Source organism: Anser cygnoides, chromosome 1 (genome assembly GCF_040182565.1).
Source record: "Anser cygnoides isolate HZ-2024a breed goose chromosome 1, Taihu_goose_T2T_genome, whole genome shotgun sequence".
In the NCBI taxonomy this organism is placed as follows: domain Eukaryota; kingdom Metazoa; phylum Chordata; class Aves; order Anseriformes; family Anatidae; genus Anser; species Anser cygnoides.
In genome coordinates, this window is record NC_089873.1 from 194251461 (window position 1) to 194273620 (window position 22160).

Genomic DNA, 22160 nt, shown 5'->3' on the forward strand with positions numbered 1-22160 from the left:
TGCCACTAAATGACCGGCGTTGCTATTTCACCCTGGAGTTTCAGTCTTCTCACTAAGGGGAACGGCTGGAAGGAGCCTACTAAATATCAATTACTGCATTAAAAATGAACTATGATCATTTTGTGTGTGTGAACCTCTCAGTCGTGGCACTGTCATGCAAATTTACCCCAAGTGAGAAGATTGCTGTGCAGGTAAGGACACGAAGCTCTCTATGCACTCACTGCTGACTTCTGCGCTGCTCGAGATTTTTACTTTATGAAACAAAACCAGCCCATCAGTGAGGAAAATGTATCTTTATTGTTTTCTCTAAAAGCAGAATCTGAGGTACGTTTCTTTTTTTTTTGTATGGTTTAGACGGTGGTTTTAAGATGTGAATTGTCACCTCACAGAAACAACACAGAACAACCAGTGAAGGAACAAGGAGCAAGTCTGACAATTGCTTTATCACGTAGTCCAAACATGACTTTTAACTAACGTTTTTGCCAGAGCTGGCTTCAGGACAATACTAAAATCTCGCCTACTCAGTACAAGTACAGAGATAATGAGGGGAAAAAGAACTACAAAACACAATTATTGCTGCTGTATCTGCATTTCTGTTTCCTTGCACGATGTTCTGTAATATGCTGGTAAAACATTTCTTAAATACCAGTATAATTAAGAATGTTGTTCATATAAAGTAACCAACCAGCCAACCTCACTTGTTAAATGAGACTTCATCAGAGAACAACAACAAAAAGGCTGTCTTACAAAAATGGAGAGGTTTTTAGGAGGTGTAATTGTTACACCTTTGAAACAGTGAGGATGAGATGTGCAGAAATGGCTGAATAGATTTTGTTTTCTGCGTGCTTTCAGTGTTGGCAGCAGCAGTGAGACCTCACCTCTGCAGGGCAGCAGGCGTTCCCCAGCTGTTCCCGATGTGCTCCTCAAGGCCCTGACTCCTCCAGCACTTGCACACATGCCCACCTTTATTCGGGCCTTCTCCAATTCCACCAAAACCAGCCAATGCAAGCACTCGTGCTGAAGTCAGGCATGTGCGTAAGCACTCAGGAGATGGGGCCCTCAAACGGCAACTAAAGCTGAGCGAGGGGAGGAGACCTACTGCAGCCACTTACACTTTAGACGTGAACAGATAGGCAGAGGAATAAACAATTCAAGCACGCATTATGCTCATCCCTCGGGACCTGAAAACAGAAGATGGAAAATGATTTGCAGCACGCTCACAGCTATCAACAGCTCGGTGTATTCGGTAGTGCCTGCATAAACAGCTCCTGTATTTCCCAGACACCAGCGTACCGCCTGGTAACGCGCTGCACAGAAAACCCAGCGTACGGGAGTAGGATCCACACGCGTGGAGACGTTCTACGTGTGATAGATCACGACACCACCAGCTCCTGGTGAAGCCTTAAGATATCCATGAAATGTATGAAATGCATGCTAGAACATCTGAACGTGAAGTCTGAACACAGCTCGCGTTATCTACCGAAAGGTTAGCTGGAACAACCGTTTCATCACACAGATGATTTTGGGATTAGTTACACGGTTAGTCTGAACAATGCACACACACACATTGAATTCCAACAAAATTCTTAGACTAAACTTCTCTATAATTTACAAAGTATATAAAATGCACGATTTGACATTTAAAAAAACCTCAGCCCTTTTGTAAGAAAACAAAACAAGGCCATAGGGTTTTGTTTTGTTTTAAACTTTAATCTGTTGTTTTTTTATTTCCAACAGCTTAAGTTCCTATGCTAAATAAAAAACATAAACGGCACTCCACCACGGCCTTATAATGCAAGGAATAAATTAGCAAGAGTCACACTGTAAATCAAAATAAATAATTTCTAAATTATTTTTATTAAAAAATGGTCTCTTTAATTGCACAGTATTTTAATTTCTCAGTAGCAATGCAAAGTCAGTTGGGTGTTGTATTATTCTAAATGCTTTAGACAGTACAAAAAGCATCTCGCTTTTTTTTTTTTTTTCAAGCTTCACACGTCAAAAACATCAAAGTTGGTCAAACCAGCAACTGATAGAACTGACAAGGGTTTTGGTAGTCTCGCGAGGTGCTGCGGCACCTCTCCCCCGGGCACTGCGTCCTCCCTCTGTCACCCCGCGGGGACAAGAGCCGCCGGCTTCCCGCTCCAAGTGAGGTACTCCGGTTTGCACTGACGGGTTTGGTATTTTTGGAGAAGTGTTCACCAGTAACTACTACTTTCACAGCAGAAGGTCGGCAACAAGTCAGCAACAGTCCGCATACTCAAAGGCTGCAAAAGTCCCCTTCAAGGGCATCCCCAGGCTGGCACTCCTCCTTTTTGGGGTGTTCCACGAACACGGCAGACTTCTGGCTCTCCTCGGAGCTACTCTGCAGCGGAGCACCGAGCGACAGTTCAGACATACCACAGACAACGGGACACCTGAAAGGATGTGGCCTTACCTCGGAGCATTAGCGGTAGTTGGCAAGTGAGTTTAAGGTATTAAAAAACAAAATAACAAAACAACAACATGACATTTCGGGATTTTTTTCAAAAAAGACCTCTTAGTGATTAACACTGTCGCAGCCCGGGCACGTTGAGCTCAAAGTCAGGTATCCACGGGGCATTTTAAGAACTCTAAATGTTGGCAACACACTTCATACACAAAACTGTTGTGGGCAGATGCCTAATGTCAACGTGCCCTCAAAACACCGTGTATCTACACACCATTACTGAGGGAGCTATAATGGCTTGGATTGTATTTAAAAATACGGAATTTCTGCTAAGTATCAAAACAACTCTTGAGTAGTGAAGACAAGGGAAAGCGCTGCCCTCTTTTTAGGGGTGGGACAGGCCTAACTGTGCTTTATTCTCTCTAACTCCAGCACTTGCAGCAAAGACAATGTTAACGAGCCACCTTTTACTGTTTAAGATGCTACGGTTCAGTTATTTGCATCAACGCAACTACACCAACAGGCGCGGTACTGACCAGTACCATTGCGTTCGTGCTTAGCACTGGTTTCCTCTCTACAGACTGATCTCCTCCTGGAGGGGGAGGTCACACACACCTCCTCCTTCCCTCTGCTACTCACAACAACAACAAAGGAAATACCAAGGCCAACGCTTTGTCCGCTGCGTGTTTTCTTTACCCAACATAAGAGCCTAAGGGGAACTAGCACATCATTGCACAACACTAAGAACCACCAAATATCTCCCGTTCTTATACTTTTAAAGCATTTTCAGTGCTTCAGCACAAAGCACAGAACGTACGGCAAGGATTCCCCCGCCACCACCACGCTTCCGGGGGCTCGACACCGCACGCGGCGGCGCCACTGCCGGCAGCTCCGACCTGGGCACGGCGGCGCTGCTCGAAGCCTTCTGAGGCTCGCGTGACAGGGAGGAAAGATGAAACGCCTCTTCTACACGCACACGCTTCTGTTCGCGTTTAAGGAATTCATCTTTTGGCAGAAATGAATTCCTACATAAAAATGAATGTAGAAACTCATCAAAAACACAAATACAGTAACTGCAGTACTAAAACAGCTGCATCTACACTATGGTGTAGTACTTCAGTGTAATTCAGTTTTTAAAAAATCTTAGAGTACAACTGAGATGAGACCCATTTACCACTCCAAACCTCAGCGCTAGCGCTGCACCAACGTCTACGTTCAGACATGCTCTACAGATAGCGACCCACCAAACCAAGGGAAAAACTACTGTCAAACAGACAACTCAGGCTAGATTATGTACAGCACCTCCTGTATTGTCACAGGGACAGGCGAATGCAGATCCCACGCCAAATCAGCAGTAAAAGCCGTCTGGAACACTACTTCCTGAATTAGTTTGCTGAACATGGTTCAGATTATTGGATATGTCTATAAGCACAATGCTCTTTAGAAGCATTTACTGTATACCCAAATCCTACTCACCGCAACACACGGTGTCGCGCAAGTAGTGAAAATGTCTTCGTATTCAAAGGTGCTTGGACATCATTTTCAGGCAGCATTTTACCTTTATTTTAGTGAGTTTACACTACAAAGATTTTAGAAGGAAGAAGATCCCAATAGTTTCTTTCTTTCTTTTTTTTTTTTAATATGTTAAATTGAGACAGACACCTAAATAAATATCTATTTTTACTCGCCTAAGTCTATTCTATGTCTGAAAACTCTAATTTTCCAATAAGGGATAAAATGTTGCCCAAAAGACTATAGTTATACGTTTGTGTTTCTACTAAATCTACAAATCAAAATAGTTCTCAGTTAAAAAGATACAATTTGTATCAACAGTAAAAGGTACTTTCTGGTTCTTCAGGGCCTTTAAATTCCAGCAAGTGTACCAAAATTATCAGCAGTAATAGTGTAAACTAGTGGTTTTTTTAACACTGAAAAACATTACAACGGATGGAAACCTAAAACTGTAGGTAACTGACTATGTCACGTTAAGTACAACTGACATCAATTGCAAGATCTATTTCTATTTTATATATATATATATAAAAGCTTACGAGGTGCTAGTAAAACCCATGACTTTAACCAGAAATATCCCTTACTAGTACTAAAACAGACTTGTTTTGTCTGTTTCTAAAACTACACTATTTGTGGCAAGAATCAGGCCTCCACGATGCAACAGGCCAAGGACTAACCTCAGGAACACATACAGCCTCTTCTCTCCCCGCGACCCTCCCTCCCCAACCGAAACAGAAAAAAGTTTAAGTTATTATTTTGAGCTACAATATCATTACCATAGTGCAGTTAATAAACGTTGCATATCCTCAACACACAAACCCTTTTCAGGCCAGCCTTGATAAATAGCAAGAAAAAATCAAACAGTATCTTAAATACAAAACTTGCATTGAGATAATTAAATTCATTTAAAAACAGGTAAATATTTTATGAAAAGCGTATTTTATCCAGTACACTGGTGCAGCAATACAAAGAAAAACACATAAAACAACTAAACAGAACCCTATGATTTCAGGCCCCTTTCTACTGACCAGGAGTACACAAAGCTGGAAAACAGCACATGGGAATTGAAACAAGGTGGCCTGTTTTTAGGAGGTACTGAGTGTTTGCAGTTTGTGGTAGGTTCAAAGGGGGCTGCAAATTCTCAGCACCTTTGAAAATCAGGCAGTAAGGCTTTCCACCTTATCCATAAATTAGTAAAAAATAAAAATTATAAGAAAAAAATTGTCCTCTGATTGCATTTGATCTTACTAATCAACTGCATCAACAAAACATGTAGCTATTTAAACAAAACAAAGAGCAATGAAAAGTGCCATACTATAAATTACTAATATATCGTTACCCATTTCACCGTTAACTGGTAACTCAATTATTCGTTTAAAAAATAAAGTCAGTGCTGTAGTAAATCTTTGTTTCCTATAAATATGATTATAGCACACAAAAAAAAAAGCCCACAAAAACAAACAAACAAACAAACATGGTGTTGTAAAAAGTTCAAAAACTTGGCTTGAAAATTGTCTGCTGGAAGAAGCAAAATCCTCCCTCTGCAGGTCGTTTTGACACCCCGCAGCCCAAGGACAAACATCCAGCAAGTTAAAAAACAAAACCGAAAATCGCAACAACATGTAACAAGGATAGAAAGTGCTGCATATAAACCCCTGATGCACCAAAGATTATAACGAGAGACGACAGATTTTTTTTTTTTTCATATATATATATATGTATATATTAATTTAAACTGGAGCATCCTCCAGCCATGAAAATAGCCATTTAAAAATTTTCAAACTAGAACACAAAACATACCGGGTACTTCGGATGCATGGGGCTATACATACAGACTCCATGATACAGTATTTCACATAAACGGATTACTATATAACCTCCTTGCTGAGAAGGAGATCCCAAATGCTATTGTAGCAAACCTCCCTCAGCATTAGAGCTGAGCTGAAAAACTACTAGACACCACAAAGATGCATCATCTCTCAATAACCTAGCTGAGATTTCTCCACTAAGATGGCTGCGGCGAGCTGCTGCGCGTCCGTCACGTGAGGGTTTTTTTTCATGACAATCCTCACAAGATCGGGGGGGAAGATGTTGCACAGGTTTATGTAAACCTTCTCCCTGGTGTCTTGGTGCCTCGGGGGGTCTTGAGGGATTCCACAGTAAGGTACGCGCCAGGTCTGCTCCTGCTGTTCGGGCAGGCTTTGGAAGGCAAACTGCTCGTAGCACGGCTGCGTGGGGTTACTGGGCAAGGAGTAGGTCTGACGGTAGCCGTAGGCATCGACCCCGTAACTCTGCCTGTCCCAGCTTCCAAGCCCGTCTTGGCCAGAAAAAGGCTTCCTGTGTCTCAGTGGAGAATTATCGTACAAGCGCGAGTCCGAAATGCTGTCGATTCTGGTGGACACGAGGGCTCTGCCCAGGTGCATGGTCTTTGAGTGCGGCGAGCTCTGAGACGCTGGGTAGTCGTTTGGGCAACTAGAACGAGCACCGACTGCTGGATGCTGCAGATGCACAGCCATGTACGGAACTGGAGGTTTGTGGTGATGCTTTGGTTCTTCGTGACTGTAACTCTGCACTCGTGTTAGAGGCTCGTGGTAGCTCTGTAAGAAGGGCTGAGAGTTAAGGCGGCCGTGGGGGTGCATGTGCTGGCACTTCAAGTTCTCCTCCAGCTGCGGGTCAGGCGAACTCATGTAGGAGCGGTCGCTGTAACCCACGTAGGAATCACTGCTGCCACAACTAACGCTCCCTTCACTGCTGCAGTCAGAAGCCACAGAGCTGATCCTATAATCTGTGTCCAAGGAGAAGCGCCTTTCGGGACTACGTGGACCAGATATACTCAGATTTGAATACGCATTCAGCATAGAGTAATACCCTACATCCACGGGAGACTCACATTTGGGATACTGGTCGTAAGGCATTGGCGTTCCGTGATTTTTGGTTGCCATCATCACTGTAGGAGGATATTGTCCCTGTGGTCTTTGATCCTGAGGTGGGAAATGGACTCCGGATGGAAGGCCGTTGGTTAAAGGTGCAGTACTTTGGGGTTTTGCAGCAGAGGAACTTGGTATGCTAACTAAGGAAGGTACAGACCTGGTTTCCAATTTGTTTTTGGTGGGAAGCTTTTCCTCCAAGTCTTGATAGACTTGAGTCCTTATACTAGGATCCGATTGCCTTTTCGGAGCGGCACGCTTAAGTTCAGAAGTGCCATCATTCTTAGTACTACAGGGAACACTATTGCTTTTTACCAGTCCTCCTTCACTTGTAGTTTTGGCAGCTGTGCTTCTAGACATGGCACGAAGCTCATCAGCTACAGATCGCTGAGGCTGATTTCCTCTTTCTGGATGATAGTATTTGCACTTGTGTCCATAGGTACATTTCTTCCCTGTTAACACAAACATAATGAGATTAAAAACGTGCAGTAAAATCTGTTAACTGTTAATGAAAATGCCTCTCATTTAAAGTTTTGCTGACAATTTGAAAGATTGATCAGAGGGCTGCAGCACCTCTCCTATGAAGACAGACTGAGGGAGTTGGGGTTGTTTAGTCTGGAGAAGAGAAGGCTCTGGGGAGACCTTACAGCAGCCTGCCAGTACCTAAAGGGGCCTACAGGAAAGCTGGGGACGGACTGTCAGGGAGTGTAGTGATAGGATGCATGGGAATGGCTTTAAACTAAAAGAGGGGAGATTTAGATTAGATATAACGAAGAAATTATTTGCTCAGAGGGTGGTGAGGCCCTGGCATAGGCTGCCCAGAGAAGCTGTGGATGCCCCATCCCCGGAGGTGTTCAAGGCCAGGCTGGATGGGGCTTTGGGCAACCTGGTCTGGTGGGAGGTGTCCCTGCCCATGGCAGGGGGTTGGAATTTGATGATCTTTTAAGGTCCCTTCCAACCCAAACCATTCTGTGTTTCTAAAAGGATCGTGCAAATGGTTTTGTGTGACATGGAGAGACGCTTAACGCCTTCTTCGCCTCTGTCTTCAATGCCAATGATGGGCTTCGGGACCCAGGGTGCCCTGAGCTAGAGGACTGGGACGGTGGGGATGACAAACTCCCAACCGACCCTGAACGTGTGCGGGATTTGCTACTCCACCTGGATCCCTACAAGTCCATGGGTCCGGATGGGATTCATCCCCGGGTGCTGAAAGAGCTGGCGGACGTCATCGCGGAACCTCTCTCAATTATTTTTCAACGATCCTGGGAATTTGGAGAGGTCCCGGTAGACTGGAAGCTGGCAAATGTTGTGCCGATTTACAAGAAGGGTCAGAAAGAAGACCCTAGCAATTACAGGCCTGTCAGTCTCACGTCAGTGCCTGGTAAAATCATGGAGAAGATGGTTCTCGAACTTATTGAGGCTCACCTGGGGGACAAAGCAGTCATTGGTCCCAGCCAGCATGGGTTTGTGAAGGGCAGGTCCTGCCTAACTAACCTGATTTCCTTTTATGATAAGATCACCCGTATGATGGACCAAGGGAAACCAGCTGATGTGATTTTTTTGGACTTCAGCAAGGCTTTTGACACGGTTTCCCATAGGATCCTACTGGACAAAATGTCCACCATACAGCTAAATAAAAACATCATACGATGGGTGAGCAATTGGCTAACGGGCAGGGCCCAAAGGGTTATGGTAAATGGGGCTGCGTCAGGCTGGTGGGCGGTCACCAGTGGGGTCCCTCAAGGCTCCATTTTAGGGCCGGTACTTTTCAATATTTTTATAAACGATCTGGATGTAGGAATAGAAGGTATTTTGAGCAAGTTTGCTGATGACACCAAACTTGGAGGAGTTGTGGACTCGAATGAGGGTGGAAAGGCCTTGCAGAGGGATCTGGATAGGTTGGAGAGCTGGGCGATCACCAACCGCATGAAGTTCAATAAGAGCAAGTGCCGGGTCCTGCACCTGGGACGGGGAAACCCTGGCTGCACATACAGACTGGGCGATGAGACGCTAGAGAGCAGCCTAGAAGAGAGGGATCTGGGGGTCGTGGTTGACAGCAAGTTGAATATGAGCCAGCAGTGTGCCCTGGCGGCCAGGAGGGCCAACCGTGTCCTGGGGTGCATCAAGCACGGCATCGCTAGTAGGTCAAGGGAGGTGATTGTCCCGCTCTACTCTGCGCTGGTGCGGCCTCACCTCGAGTACTGTGTGCAGTTCTGGGCACCACAGTATAAAAAGGACATGAAACTGTTGGAGAGTGTACAGAGGAGGGCTACGAAGATGGTGAAAGGCCTGGAGGGGAAGACGTACGAGGAACGGCTGAGGTCACTGGGCCTGTTCAGCCTGGAGAAGAGGAGGCTGAGGGGAGACCTCATCACAGTCTACAACTTCCTCGTAAGGGGGTGTCGAGAGGCAGGAGACCTTTTCTCCATTAACACCAGTGACAGGACCCGCGGGAACGGGGTTAAGCTGAGGCAGGGGAAATTTAGGCTCGACATCAGGAGGGAGTTCTTCACGGAGAGGGTGGTTGCACACTGGAACAGGCTCCCCAGGGAAGTGGTCACTGCACCGAGCCTGTCTGAATTTAAGAAGAGATTGGACTGTGCACTTAGTCACATGGTCTGAACTTTTGGGTAGACCTGTGCGGTATCAAGAGTTGGACTTGATGATCCTTAAGGGTCCCTTCCAACTCAGGATATTCTATGATTCTATGATTCTATGATCTAGGATCTCCTTTCTTGTATTGTCAGTAAAAGAGGCAGTGGTAATGTGCTGCAGCAACTGCTGTAGGAATACAGACCAACACCACCAGCCACATTTTGAGCTGAACACGATGCCATCTGCATGTATGCACACACTTGCTGTATTGCGCTAAGGAGATATACAAGTGGGAAACTTAACATGAAAATCATAGAGTCATAAGAGCAGCAAACGTTCAGCTCAGTCAAGATGCTGGTGTGCCTGTAAGGAAGGCGAGTACCTAAACGTCAGGCAGCTCAATCCATTTTCTGGCAGAAAACTTAGATGTGCTATGGACAAAGCACATTATAAAATGGCTTTCTGGAGACTGAGGAATTTAGGTGATGTTTTGGATCTCTTCCTACCAATGATTAATGAAGTTGCTCCTTTAGTTCAACTGGTACACAGAAATGTTCTTTAGCTAGCACATGTAAAAAAATCACTAACTCCAGTGCTCAGCTCTTCAAACATTCTAAGGCTAAGATAATAATCTAAGAACCTCTGTTTAAAAGTTTTATTTTTGGCAGCGTTAAAATAAAGCAGGAGTTCAGTCCCCAGTCCCAGCAGTACAGAAAGCACATGAACAGAAAAACAAATTACCATATGGACAAGGTTGCTTCTTATGTTCTGGCACAATAGGCTTCTTCCTAAGAAAATTGTCCAGACTTGGGCCATGGCGGCCAAGAGGATCATCAGGAGGCATAAATCTGTAAGGCAACAAAAAGGTATTATGGAAGCAAATGCCTTTTCATATTCCTCATGCAATGATCAAGAACCTCACGACTGCGTCCCACACCGTAAGCTGCCATGCTAACATTTTTAAGCCTGGGTACTTTCAGAGCTGCTTTGAAATCAGCTGCAGCTCTTGACGTCCCTGTCCTGCAGCGATGCAAGACCACCTTTCTGCTGCGGGTGCTACCTGAGAGACCAGTCACACAAACAGACTGTGTGGACACCCCTCGTCTGCTTCAGGCACCTCTAATCTGGCCCAGCTGACTGCCCTGCAGCAGGGCAGGGCTGCACACAACCCACCCCTAAACCAGTGCAAGGGCAGCAATTTCTTAAAACAGCACGACTAGATTTGCAAAACTGCTGATTGTCAAAGGCTTTTTCATCATTACTGAGGCACTCAAATACAAATGTCTGCTTGGCAGAGGACTGAGATCTTCCCACTACAAGAAGACACCAGTATTAATTGCAGGTGACACTTAGGCCAGGGGTATGAATTTACCAGAGATGGATCTAAGTAGATGGTTCAGCTAGAGACCTCCTGAAGTCCATTCCAACTTGGGTTGTTCTATGACTTTATGATTTAGGAAACTAACCATAGGTACCCAAAAATGCTGGCTCAGTACATCAAGAAAACTGAGATACTATACTGTAGCATACGTACAATATAGCATTTACATTGGCATACACCAGAAGAGGCAAATAATTTTACAATATAAAGATATAAACATATTGCCATAAAAAGGTCTGGCAAAAAACAAACAAACAAAACAAACAAACAAACAAACAAAACCAAGTTCAAGTACTTTTATTCAGAACACCAAATCTATGACAAACTATTCCTTCTATTTTCCTGCATCTACTTTAATGATTTTGGTGGAAGACAAATTTGTACAAGTCTTCACACTGTCGTTTCCTCATTTATTTTACTTAGTTATTTAGTTATTTTAGTTTCGTTTTAGTTATTTTTACTTTTCCTCAGTTATTTTACTTAGAAGGATAGAATGACTTACTTGTCATTAACAAATGAATACATCAGCAAGCGTTCATCTATGAACTTCTTCCATTCGGGCTTCTCATTAGCTAGATCCCTGTAGTTGTCATTAGAAACAATGATGCCATCTGACTCAAAGGCCAGCTTCACTATGAACCGGTCATCGTAGCATACCACCCTTCTCCCTTGCACTCGGCGGGACGGTGTGAACACAAGAATCTTCTCTTTTTCTAATTTACGCAAGATCTCTTGATCTACAAGGAATAAGAATCAAAGGTCAAAAAAAAATAAAAAGAAAGTAAAGAAAAAGATGTTTGTTTCACCTCTGAAGACATTAGATTTTAGGAAGAAAACCCAAGCATTTAGGACTAACCATGTCTTAAAAGGCTACAGCCCTGCAGAAGATGTGTGATGTGTGATACTTGAAGTTACAGGCAGCAATCAACCAGCAATACTTTCAAAACCAAACCAAAGCAAATGAAAACCTTTCGCTACACAGCATTTCTCTAAGAGCAACACAGGGGACCTTGTTCACTTCGCTGTGGTTAAAAGAAACACTGCTTACCAAAACTCCTGTGAAAAACCTCTCTGCTTAAGGGAAAAAAGTCTTAAATCTTACTTAATGTCCGTGATTAGGAAGGTTACACCCAGCTACAGCCAAAGGTTTTCCGTAACTGAGCTCTGTGGTAATGATACAACTCTTCCATCCTGTTGTGGTACCCCGCCAGCAAGAAATATCTTTTGCAACAACTTCGGTAGCTTAAATTAATGGAACTGCCTCATTAAAGTCTCTCCCCATCATGAGAAGGGTACTCCTAGTACCCGTAAGGACTAGAAAACCTATGTTGTGTACAGACATTCAGGCTCTCCACAAATTTTAATAATATCTGCTAAAAAGACTTCTGATGTCATCTTGTAACCATATAAAAAAAGCAACAGAATATTTACTTATTTTTTTACTGCCAGTATTGGCTCAGAACTTATCTTTCACTGAAGTGTTTTCAATGTTATGTATGAAGTCTTACCAAACCCAAAAAGGTTTCTCTTCATCCTGCTGAGTAAGTGTTTAACATCTGATGTAATTCCTTCTTGTCCTACACAGTCCTTCAGTCACCCCTCCAAAAGCATTCTCTCTTTCTTTTTATTGAACCCGGAGGCCCTGAGGAGCTCAGACTACCAAGGAGGTGACCTGGACTAAGACTCCAGGCGTAGCACCAGTGCACCTAGCGCTGGGGCACCCCTGCCTTCTGTTGTTCATGCTAGCTATCACTCTCCTCAGAGCAGACAAGCTACAAAAGAAAAATAAGCAGAAAGCTAGGCAACACCTACAACTGCAGAAGACACTTGCATGCTGAATATGAGTCATGGCTTTTAATAATGGTTTAAATCTCAAATAACTCAGCTCTTTTGTAGCACAAGAAACTCGACAGGGAAGATGTTCCATCCAGAAAAAAAAAAGACTCCAATACAGCACTAATATTACAAATATGCAATATATTTCATGCAAGCATTTATCTGCTTACTAGAAAAAACACAAGATTAGAAATGATTTTCTAAGGAGCCTTTTTGTAGGCATTTTTCTCCCTGTGTGGTAGATGATGAGTGAGAGTCTGAAGGAAAGTGATTTTTCCCCATTAAGAACAAAAAATCTGCCAAGTCTAGATGAATGACAGGTAGTAATAAGAAAAATTCAGTCATTACATAGTCCAAGAAGTTTCTTATAAATATGGACAGTCTAGAACCATTAGTTAGTCATTTGAGACTTTTTCAAAATTCCAGATGGCCACGTATTTCAGATACATCTCTCCAGAAATGGAGTGTCAGCACAATGTATTTCGCAAGACTGTTGGCCAACAGGCTCCCTGCATCCTGATTAAAATTTTGTTTTACAGAAGACACAATAAACTGCTTTGGTTTTCCTCCCATTTTCAGGGTCCATGATGACACGCAGGAAATTAGTTTTTCATGGTAGACAACTGGTCAACTCTAAGACTTCCTACTTGCTTGAAACTCCTTTCAGGGCTTCTAGGCCTAGCCACAGCTCCAGCAGATGTTATATTTCAATTCTACATAGTCAACTCTTTATTACTTAGCCAATGCTCTTCTCATACCTCAAACACTAGTACAGTGAAACAACTTGATCAAGACCAGCTCTTATGAAAGGCAATATATCTTCTTTCTCGGGGTATGGTTTTCTGTATTATCTTTGCAATAGCCTATAGCAAACATTTACCTGACTACCTTCAAGAGAAAGGCTCCACACTGCCTCTGTTGAGGGGATGACAACAGCTTTCCAAATGCTTTCTTGCACTAACATTGCATGCTCTTGTAGCAATAGGGCAAATGAAACGAAGAGTTGTAAAGACCTTTCCAGCTCTTCAGAAATGCACGTGCAAATCAAAACATGCTTCCATATTATTTTAGAAATCATAGCTACTATTCTCATAAGCTTCCCTTCCTTTGCACCAGGGGAGGTCCAGGTTGGAAATGAGGACACATTTCTTCTCAGAAAGAGCAGTCAGGCATTGGAACGGGTTGCCCAGGGAGGTGGTGGAGTCACCATCCCTGGGGGTGTTTAAGGAAAGGTTGGACGTGGTGCTTAGGGACATGGTTTAGTGGGTGACATTGGTGGTAGGGGGATGGTTGGACCAGATGATCTTGGAGGTCTTTTCCAGACTTAATGATTCTGTGATTCTATGTTTAAAATGAAAAAAAAAAAGGCAAAAAAAAAAAAAAGCCCTAATTCTCCTCTGCTTCAGCTTTAGGGCAGAAGTGGGACAACTCTCCATACTCCATACAGAACAAAGAAGCTGGATAAAGAAGTAAATGCCTTGACAGCTTTTTTTTTTTTTTAATAAGCACATTTAAAACAGACATTTTCAAAAGCTTTCTCACTTGTTAACAGTAGCGTTCAAAAGGAGAACTGTTCCCTTTCTGCCAGGATCATTCCTCACTCCCGGCGCAGGGCAGAGTGACTCACCGCAGGTGACTGGCAGACAGGCCAGGCTGGCAGCCTGCTCACCACAAGAACCATCTCTTGGTGAATCACTGCCTTCAAACCTTTGCTGCCAATGCTACATGGTTGGAACAGGTTTAAAAAATGGCAGTAATGTTCTTGAAGAAGTAAGTAGCAATATTAAGGGAAAACTTATAAGGCGAGCAGAAAGGGAGGACTTGGTGATAACATTACTTTGCCTTTTTCCTTCCTGAAGATTGCCATGAAGTTGCTACACCAAAGATACTTTCTATTACAGTCTTTCATTTTTTATGATCTGTTCATTTGTGCAGTAGCATTCACATTGTACAAAGCATCAAACAAACCATTAAAGGCAGAACAGAGCTTACCTGTGATGAGAGCATCGGGTCTTGACTGTTCTTTCCTCCATGCTGGCACAAACACTGTAACATCCTTATGGCCTCTTTCCAAAAACCAGTCTACTGCCAATTTGATTCCTCGACAAGAAAATACTTCTTTATTCCCGTGGCTGAAACACACATTAAAATTCCTTGTTATATGACTTTGCTTTTCTGTGAGCGCACAAGGAACACAGCGAAACACAAATCTCCCCATCCAGGATCATGTTGTTCACTTGTTTCAGGGTTTCTAAAGGCAGCTGGGGGTCAGTCTGAGACTTGCCCAAACGCTGCTATCACTTGCAAAATGATATGGCAGAGGGACAACGAATCTGCTGAGTATTTTTAATATCTCTAAACAGATTAGACAAATAGGAAAAATACAAGCACAGAGTGTTAAAAATCCTCACAGCCCAACCAAAAATCTGTGTATAACAACCCCCACAGAGACTTGGTAAGGGAAGGCTGAAATACCCCATGAAAGAGCGCAACTTTTTGAGGAAATGCAGGCAATGAACACCGAGCCCCTGTGTGCACGGGGCCTGAAGGGCCAGCAGGAGCTCGGCGAGCTCCCACCTGAGCAGAGGAAGAGGAGGAGGACTCCTAACCCCAGGGGGAGGCAGGAGCTCTGCAAGACAGATTAGGGCAAACTGGAGACTAAAGTCAACAAAAGAAAACTAAGAATTTGCTTAGTGCTGCACTTAGGAAGGTGAAATTAATTGTGTATTAAAAAAAAACACAGAGAGACACAAGTTCAGCAGAATACGATCAGACACAAGCAAAACAAAAGATGTGCGTCCATTGTGCAATAACTGTCTGAGGTAAGGCAAGGGATGCAATTATTTCATTTTCTAAAGGCAGATGAGTCCTCAGCTGACTTCCACATCCAATTTCAGGCACTGCATATTATGAAAGATAGAGAGAAACTGGAGAGGATCCAAAAGAAAGCAAAACGAAACCTATGGGGAAAGGCTGGAAGAACTTCATGTAGTTAATCTGGGGAAAAAAAAAGTCTTAATACACTGGATGCAATCGAAACGTAAGACAGCAACCAACCACTGGGCCTCCATGGAAAGGTTCTAGTCCGGGGAGGCCGCAGGGCTGGCTGCTGTGAGGAGAGGTCAGAGGCTCCCCATGCTGGATACAGCTGATTCCAGCTTGCTGCCCAACAGGCCTGTCAGAGAAGCTGGTGGTACCTCTGTGAAAATACACTTAAGAAAGGCCAAAAGCACGGCACAGTCAGAGGAGAAGGTAATGAGGGACCCCCAAGGCCAGAGGAGGAGGAGGTGCTCTGTGGGAGAGCAGGTACCTCCCTCAGAGGGACTGCGACCAGGGATGGGGCCATGCTGGAGCAGGCACAGCCCCGGAGGGACTGCGGCCTGTGGAGGGCCCGTGCTAGAGCGCAGGAAGAAAAGCATGAAAAGGAAGGAGCAGCACAGACAGATGTGTCCTGAGCCCAACCCCCTACACCACTCATGGCCTCACGGAAGGGACTGAATGTAACCTGGGGAGGAGAGGTGCCTGCAGTGAGCGTGGGGATAAGGAAGCAGGGAGGAGAGGGGGCTGACGTGAAGCGAGTGTGGAAAAGGGAAAAGAGAGACATTTTCCCTCATGTATTTTAATGTTTGTCTTTTTTGTTTTCCAGTATCTGAGTAAGTAATTAGATAATTATTAACTGCTTATAAACTAAAATAAATTTCCCAAGTTGAGACTTTTTTGCTTGCATCAATACTTAGTGAGTCATTTCCCTGTCATTATTTTGAGTTTTCTTGCTGGTGTTCCTCCTGTTTTCTCCCCTGTCCTGCTGTGGGGTGGCGGTGAGCAAGCAGCTGGCTGGGTGCTTGGCTGCCAGCTGGGGCCAGCCCATCCTGGTCCCACTGGGTAGGGACACAAAAGTCACTATAACGTGTGTATGGAACAGCTAAGCAATGCACTAGAAAAATCTTTCTAATCAATTAACGGGACAATCTGCCTAGGGGTGTTTTGAGATCTCCTCATGGGACACGTTTAAGAACAAGCCAGATGGCTCCTCTGGGGCTGGTCCGAGCTTTGTCCCCACACAAACAAGAAGGCTGGCAATTTTTCTAAGGTCTTTCCCAACCCCACAGGTCTATGTAGCAGAAGAGACATGCGGGCACAACAGCAAGCCACCAGCTTTCGCCTGACATGCTTGTTGCATACACTGCATCACCTGCTTTTCCAGAAAGGTAGGAGACAATTCATTCACCGAGGAGCGGTTTGCGACAGGGACAATATGATGACACACCTAAAAGTTCTTCCTACTTTCAAGTTGCTAAGTAAATATAAACACAAGAAAAGTTATTAAAAAACTTTTTTTTTTTTTTTTTCAGTACAGCCATTCTAAAGTATCCTTTCTAAACCACAGCACTGCCCTATGTTCCTTGGTAGTTTGAGGAAACTTGAGTAACTGCACACTGGATGAAGCGCTACAGGAATAATGAGGAAAAAAATTAGAAACTGTGTTCAGATTCCAGAAGCCTGCACAGGATGTGGCCTACACCTTCGTATGTGTCCGGGGGCTGAGAGATGTTGAATCGTGGCTAACACCCTCACAAAGAACCATCCTCAGCAGAGGCTGTGTTGAAGGTCACAGGCCCCACAAAAGAAGAACAAAAAAAAAAATAATAGAAAAAAAGAAGACTACCACATTTCTGTTTTAAGGAAGTACTTGCATTATTTCCTCTCCAATGATACTGGAAACAGGACCTGGGAACGTAAATCAAGATATTGCAATTGCTGCAGACTGCAACAATCAAAGTTTGCGGGTTTTAGCTGGCACAAGGAACTCTCTAAGGATTGCTTAAGTCCATCTCCTTGCCTACAGGGCTATACTAGGAAGACTGTAGGGCACAAGAGATTTATGTACCTTCATAGACTGTTTAGCTATGGGTAGAGACCTCTGCAATAGTACATTCCTTGCTTTGTACATTACTGTAATGTAATACACTATTACATTGTAATAACACAATAATAATAAACTACATACAATATTTTTTCTAGGCATCACTTTATATCATACAATTATTCTTGCATTTGTTTAGCTGAAAGAGCAGTATGTATTTTGTAACTTCCCAGGAATGGGAAGCCAAACCATGCACAGATGCATCACATTTAAAATCCACACATATGCACAGAAAAAAAATGGCCAAGAGTATTTCCAGCTATGGCAAATGTAATTACACCCCCCTGTGATAACACACATGCAGGACTCCTGGGTGTGTTCAGGGGGCAGGCCAAGCACCACGTTTTTATTTTTGCTGAGTGATGCAGGGTTTCTTCCCTGCATGCATCAGTCAGCCTCCCTTGTGGAGCCTGATACAAGAAGTTACTGCTCGTGCTATCAGCAGATCGTGTGCAACCACGCACATATTGCAATCCATTTTAAAACAGTCAGGAAGGGTTTCTTCCAGCTACTAAATTCCAGTGAAATCACCGTGCTGATATTACTCCAAACAATCTCCATGGTTTCAAATGGATAAAACCACTTTTCACTCCTTACGGTGAACCAGCGTTTTGTTAGAGAACATTTTACTAACAGTATGAACAGTATGTTTCTCCCCATAAATCGGATAAATCACTTCTGGAAGGAAATCCTGGCCTCTCTGAAAGAAATGAAAATTCTTTCCTGCTGCTCTCCGCTGGGTTGGAATTCAAGCCACACTGTTCAAGGCAGAGCAAGGATCAGGCAGTTCAGCTCCTCAGCTTTCTCTTTCCTAACACAGACCATTGAAATATTCTCAAACAGAGCATAAATTTGAAATATACTTAAACTCCACATAACAGAAATGGGAAATATATTACAATCCATACAAGCTTTTCAGCATTGCTGAGCAAGTGGATTTACAGCTCACATAAGTCTTCACATTTTTTTGCTTCTCTTCAAAGGCATGCCTAAGCTAGTATCTGAACCGATAAAAATTCCCCCCCCAAAAAAATTTGAATTATTAGTGAAAAAGGCTGAAAAATGTGATTAAAATTTGTTCTTTTTTTGTTTTGTGGTTATGCAGATTTGACACTCTCCTTTTTGTGATCTTTGTGCTTCATCAGCTTTATGATATATCATGATGAAAAGACTGAAATCATGCTTCTTCCTCTTTCTTCCTTCTGATTATTTGTAAAGAGAAGAAATATTTGTATTTCTTTGTCAAGAAGCTTTGTTTTTTTTAAAAAAAAAAGAAAACTCTTCCAAATATTGCAAGTATTTGGAAGCTCTGGGCAGTCAGGATAACAGCAATAGCAAATTAGTGTATTCTGCTTTGTTTCTGTTTGCCGACTGTATTTGAACTACTGCTCCAAGTTAAAGGAAAATAAAGAATATTCCTCAAGAAGTATCTATTACTCTTTCATACCATGCATGAATGATTTCTTTTTGTTACTACCTTCATGTTTGGCCTATCGATAGACGTGGTTTTATTTTTAAAATAAAAAAAAAAGCTAGTAGTACTACACCGAACACTTCCTGAGCAAAATCAGTCAAGCATTTTCTAGGCTGACAGAGTTAGTAGAAAAGTGGTAAAATATCTGATGAGAGCATTTTCATTTTCTCGGTTACCTTCCTAGCCCCTAGATTAGATTTTCAAGCGATTAAGTGATGGAAAGGAGTTATGGTATACTCCTGAAACACTGACTAATAACAATAGTTGCAAGGCTTCTGCCATGCTGTAATCCAATATTCAACCCAAAATTTGGCTCAGATTTTGAAAGCTGCAGAATACAAACTAATGACATTAGAGCTGAGAGCTGTAATAAGGTCTGTGGCAATTCATATACAGGCCTTTATCTAAGTGAATTCTGTACACAACAAATAGTTCACAGATAAAAGTATATTTATTAAAAAACAAGAACAACAAAACTAAAATGTTGATCAGTCTAGTACATTTAGAGGTGATTTTCTTAAATTTAGAGGATTTTCTTCCACCATTTCACGGTGGGGAAGCAGTCCACCAGAGAGATAAGAATTTCCACCCTGGATGAGTGACTCATTAGCCTGGCAGGCTGGTTTTATCACTAACCTCATCCCTCCTCGCCCTCCCTTTTATTATTATAACGAAATTTAAAATAATAATAAAGCTCCACCAATTTCCTGACCAGGGTAATAATTTGTTCCAAAGCATTTCTCAGTAACCAGAGCCTTCCATCCTGCTTCTTATCTGCATTTTGGTGCAGATGTGAAGTGGATCAAACAGTTTACATTTTCTTTTTTTTCCCCATTAGTCCAAATGACTCCAGTGCTTTGAGGTCTCTTTGAGGTCTTTGAGGGAAGAGGCCTTGTATCAAAGGTCTGTATGAAAACACCACTTCAGCTGCAGGACTTCCAGCGCTGGGGCACTCTCAGGAGCACGGGAACTGCTGGCACCGGCCAGACACGCATGCGGGTGCGTGACCGAGCCAGAGTCACGCACTCAGCAGTCAGAGTTCAAAACAGACAAAGAGAAGTTACACTCAGAGCTGCCAGTAACAGGCTCCCATCCACATGATCGTTACTTGTTGGAAAAATATTTTTATCTATTGCTTAAAGCGGCTTCTCAAAATACTGTAAGAAACAAGTCAGAGCACGGAGAAAAGGCTGCTTTAGTGCCATGTTAGTGCCGGTGCCACTGAGGGATGAACGTCACAACCAGTGTTCTTGTGGCTACTGAGCTCAGCAGCAGACAGTCTGAGAAGAGGCTAATGCAGCTGAATTGTTGGTTAATTATCACAATACATAGCAATTTAATTGCTAGATGGAAACTACATCTGGCATATAGGAGACAAAACCAATCACCCTTTGGTCGACACTGCACGAAGATTTGCAGCTGTGGAAAAACTATGTAGTCTGGGTATCAGCAAACCCTTTACTACAGCCAAATGACCTGCATCGTGATTAACACACGTGGAGAGGACTCAGATACCTAAAGAGATGTCCAGTGCTGGCTGAGCCACCTTTGGGTATCTCCTGCACATCCTCCAGCTGAATGCCCCTCCTGAACAGCATTGGTGCTGTCATACCTGCCAGGTGTGGACGTGCATTTCTGATACCGCCGAGCGCCTATACCATCCAGCTGGAGGCAAGGCTGGGCACGAAAGCTGTAAGAAAACTGTAAAAGTTGTGCCTTTCTGAAGTGGGAGCGCATTTAACTAAAAAACAAAAAGTCAGCATCTTCCTCTCCCAAATAAAAGTTAGGTATGCAATGGACATCTCAGGTGGCACTGTCCTTGTGCAAGGATGTACCACCAATACGGCTGGGGTTTTCCAAACGGGGAAGCTGAAGTTCAATGCCTACCTCGTCTTGGAATACTAAGGGCGAAGGTTTCAGAAAAATCTAATTATTCAGAATAAGATTCACTGATTTCAACCAGAAAACCCGCATGACACATGATCAAAACTTCAGTTCTTTCTCCTACGTAATTCTGAAAGTGGTTGAATAAAAATTCTAATACAGCCATTACATGCTTACCATTCTTGTCTTCACATTGCTTTCACCATAAGCACAGCAACAAGGTTCAGACTTTGTTTATATGTTTTCAGCACAAAGTTTTATGTACATTTACGTAAAACCTGTAATTCATTGTCCCTGTCAGTAAAGAAAGTGAAGGCACCCACAGTTGCCTTGTAAAGGTAATAAATATGGGACAGAAGCACATAAATAACATAGTGAAAGTTTTGCAATTGTCTTTGTAACTAACAACACTGTTTCTTACTCTGTACTCTTGCTGGCAAAAGGCTGACTTTGATTCCAGCAAAGAAAAGCATCGCAGCAGTAACTAATTTCAGGCAATTTTCAGAGTCCCAACCTTATCCTTGAAAAGGACAAGCAAAGGAAAAGGACTTTGTCAAATAAGCCACAGCCTATTTTCTCTCTTCAGAAGGAACTCTCTGAACCTCTGCAGTAAAGTCTTAAAAAGAAAGGGCAAAAACCCCTCAAATCCTTGTCTCTGCTGCCTCGTGGAGAAACAGGACCTTCTCCCCTCCACTCCAGACGAAGCAGCCTGGGATGCACAAAAAGCGGATCCAGGACAGACAACAGACACAGGGGTGAAGAGGTGATGATCGGTAGTTGCTAGATAGGCAAAGATTACCTTCTTTTGTCTACCTCTGTTAAGTAAATGGAAAATTTAAGTTAGCTTAAAGGTTCAAATGGGGATACAGAACTACTGTGTACTGAAAGGTGTTATCTGTATAGTATCTGCTGCGCAGTTTGCACTAAGTAAGGTGCTGAGTATAGTGCTTCTGTATAGTGGCCAAATGCTTTTCTTACTCTTGTGGACTATGGTTCTAAATTACAATTTTGCATTACAATGAATACAATCTAGAACACTGTTCTGCAGCACAGTTACATCTACACAACTCTCTGCAATGTCAGTGTACTTCGCTGCATAAGTATGGTACGAGTGAATCCCAGGTTTCTACCCCGCAGTCCAGCTTCACTCTCAGTTGTAGTGAATGTACAGCAAGTGCTCTACACCTGCTCTAAGGGAT

At 43.2% G+C, this 22160-nt stretch overlaps 1 protein-coding gene across 20 annotated transcripts in view; it reads right to left on the reverse strand.

The window, feature by feature from the left end:
• Positions 1-329: 329 nt before the first annotated feature.
• The window catches only part of ZC3H12C (zinc finger CCCH-type containing 12C), a 50446-nt gene continuing 28615 nt past the window's right edge, over positions 330-22160 (reverse strand). For all 20 annotated transcript variants that reach the window (XM_048047045.2, XM_013188199.3, XM_048047042.2 and 17 more), the window contains 4 exons: positions 14672-14811; positions 11346-11580; positions 10204-10310; positions 330-7319 (listed from right to left, as the gene is read on the reverse strand). In XM_048047045.2, the coding sequence (XP_047903002.2) occupies positions 5920-7319; positions 10204-10310; positions 11346-11580; positions 14672-14811 (1882 nt within the window). In that variant the 3' untranslated portion in view covers positions 330-5919. The remainder of the gene's footprint in view (positions 7320-10203; positions 10311-11345; positions 11581-14671; positions 14812-22160) is intronic.